Genomic DNA, 2500 nt, shown 5'->3' on the forward strand with positions numbered 1-2500 from the left:
ATATGTCCGGTTAGAGTGTGGATCGGGACAGGTTTAGGTTGAGTCTGGCTTTCTGAAACAGGATAAATCACACATCTCTCATCACTTTGCTGGACAAGAATCTGCAAAAAACATCACAAGAGATTTTTTTTCCTATCATCTCCGATGAAAAAGATACAAAAATGTATAAAAATGTTATTTACAGTTTCATATTTTTCTGATGCTCTCTGGCGTTTGGGCATGAAGTCTGAGTAACGGTGCTCAGATGTGACGGCCAACTTGTGTCATTCTATTCTGTCTCTGCCCTGGCATCCGTATTCCAAGCCTGCCATTCCACATCCACATCCAACTCCACAGCCAGATCCTTCCCGTAGTAGAATTCAGTCACAAGTCCTTTGATGTCCTTTAGGGGTGCTAGCCAGGTGGGCTGCTCCATTGAACCATTATCGTCCCTTATCTGTGTCCCTCAGCACTGCAAAGTATTGTGGGATGGGGAGGGTGTCATCAAGACTGTCCCTCACTTCTGTTGACTCTGCAGAGAGTAAAAGCAACAATGAGACTGAAAACAAGTACAGAATGCCAAGATCACAGAACACAGGTACACACATGCACACACACACACACACGCACACACTGGAAGCAGAACTTGACATCAAAAATCCTGAACAATGTGTTGACTATTACAAGGCTCACATGCAGGAGGTGGAGGTATAGTAGATGGGAAGGAACCAATGACAGACCACAGAGAATGACGGGCAGGCAGGGGGTGAGATGTGAGTGGAGGAGGAGGAGGAGGGGGGCGGGACTTACTCGGCGTCGGGGGAGACCTCAGAGATGCTGTGAGAGGTGGCGGAGTGGGGCGGGGAGGGGGAGGGGCCAGTGGCCTGAGGGTTGGCAGCAGGCGGGGCCAAGACAGAGGAGCTGAAGGAGGCCAGGATGGAGGAGAGAATGTCCAGGTGCTCGTTGGAGGGCGGCCTGCTGGCCTGGGGTCCCGACGAGGGGCCCGCGCTCAGGGGCGGAGGGTACCTACACGGGGGGGCGGAGTCCAGGCGGCCGCGGCGCGTGGGGAGGAGCTCGGGCGGCTCCTCGCTGATTGGCGGCGGTGGCGAGGAGGAGGGCGGGGGCTGGCGAGGGGGCAGCGTGCGGAGCCACTCACGGCACGGTCCGGCTCCGTTGGGACCGCCCACGCCACCGCCGGCCGCCTCCAGCTGCTCTCGCGAGCGGCTGCTCATCAGCGCCCCCCCGAGGTGTTCGCGGGACAGCTGCCGCCGCGTCAGCGCCCCGAGGTGCGAGCGCGAGCCAGACAGGCCGGCGTCCAGCGGCGGGCCGGCCAGGTCCTCGCGCGAGGCGTGCGCGCTGTGGGTCGGGCCCAGGCGCTCGCGGGAGCCGCCCAGCTCGCGTCGCCGTGGCAGCAGGTCCAGGTTGTCACGGGAGCGCTGGCGGCGGGCCAGCGAGTCCAGGTGCTCCCGCGATGAGTGGCGCGAGGCCGGCTGGGACAGCGAGCCCGAACACATGCGGCCGTACGAGGCGGCCGGTACGCCGCGGTGGCCCAGAGTGGACGTGCGGTACCAGGACAGCTCACTCGGGACCCTGCCGGCGGACGACAGGCCCTGTAACGCTGGGGGACAGCCCATACGGTTCTTCAGAATACCTGACAAACACAAACACAAACACAAACGAATAGTAAATATCAACAACAATTCTTCCTGTAAATATCAATTCAACTCAATTCAGTGTTGTTTTATTTGCGTGACTGTTGAGATGCATGAGGAACAATAGCACTATTAGCACTATTAGCACTATTATAGAATAGCACTATTCTCTCTGTAAACATCTGGCTGTAGATATCACAATACTGTCAAATGATTCATGACAATCATGATGTCAAAATGGAATGAAGTTATTGTTTAAAGCTGACAGTTATTTCTGTTCCTGACTGTGAGTCTTTGGAAATCCCAACCACCTGCTCATCAAGTGGAATTCTGAGCCAGACTGCTGACTCCGTGAGTCTGAGCGTGTACATGTCTCATGTCTCATGTTATCGAAATGGAATGAAGTTATTTTTTAAAGCTGACAGTTATTTATGTTCCTAAGTATATTATACGTATATATACTCTTTTGATCCCATGAGGGAAATTTGGTCTCTGCATTTATCCCAATCCATGAATTAGTGAAACACACTCAGCACACAGTGAACACACAGTGAGGTGAAGCACACACTAAGTGAGCTGCCTGCTCATCAAGTTGAATTCTGAGCCAGACTGCTGACTCTGTGAGTCTGAGCGTGTCTCATGTCTCATGTATCATGTATCATGTCTCGTGTCTAAGGTCTAAGGTCTAAGGTCTAAGGTCTAAGGTCTCATGTCTCATGTCTAAGGTCTCATCTCTCATGTCTCATGTCTCAGGTCTCAGATCTCAGATCTCATGTCTCATGTCTCAGGTCTCATGTCTCAGGTCTCATGTCTCATGTCTCATGTATCAGGTCTCGTGTCTCATGTCTCGTGCTCACCCTTGCGGTGTC

The 2500-nt window shown here is 53.6% G+C and overlaps 1 protein-coding gene across 1 annotated transcript in view; it reads right to left on the reverse strand.

Moving 5' to 3' along the window:
- Positions 1–483: 483 nt before the first annotated feature.
- Positions 484–2500, reverse strand: part of celsr3 (cadherin, EGF LAG seven-pass G-type receptor 3) — a 48619-nt gene continuing 46602 nt past the window's right edge. The window contains exons 35-37 of the mRNA XM_076277299.1: positions 2489–2500; positions 790–1630; positions 484–511 (exon numbers count right to left, since the gene is read on the reverse strand). The exon at positions 2489–2500 is cut by the window's right edge and continues 186 nt beyond it. Coding sequence (XP_076133414.1) covers positions 484–511; positions 790–1630; positions 2489–2500 — 881 coding nt within the window. The remainder of the gene's footprint in view (positions 512–789; positions 1631–2488) is intronic.

This window comes from Alosa pseudoharengus, unplaced genomic scaffold, assembly GCF_046254945.1.
Source record: "Alosa pseudoharengus isolate Yale_2024_CS ecotype anadromous, Long Island Sound unplaced genomic scaffold, YU_APseudo_1.1 YU_APseudo_1.1_scf_9, whole genome shotgun sequence".
Classification (NCBI taxonomy): Eukaryota; Metazoa; Chordata; class Actinopteri; order Clupeiformes; family Clupeidae; genus Alosa; species Alosa pseudoharengus.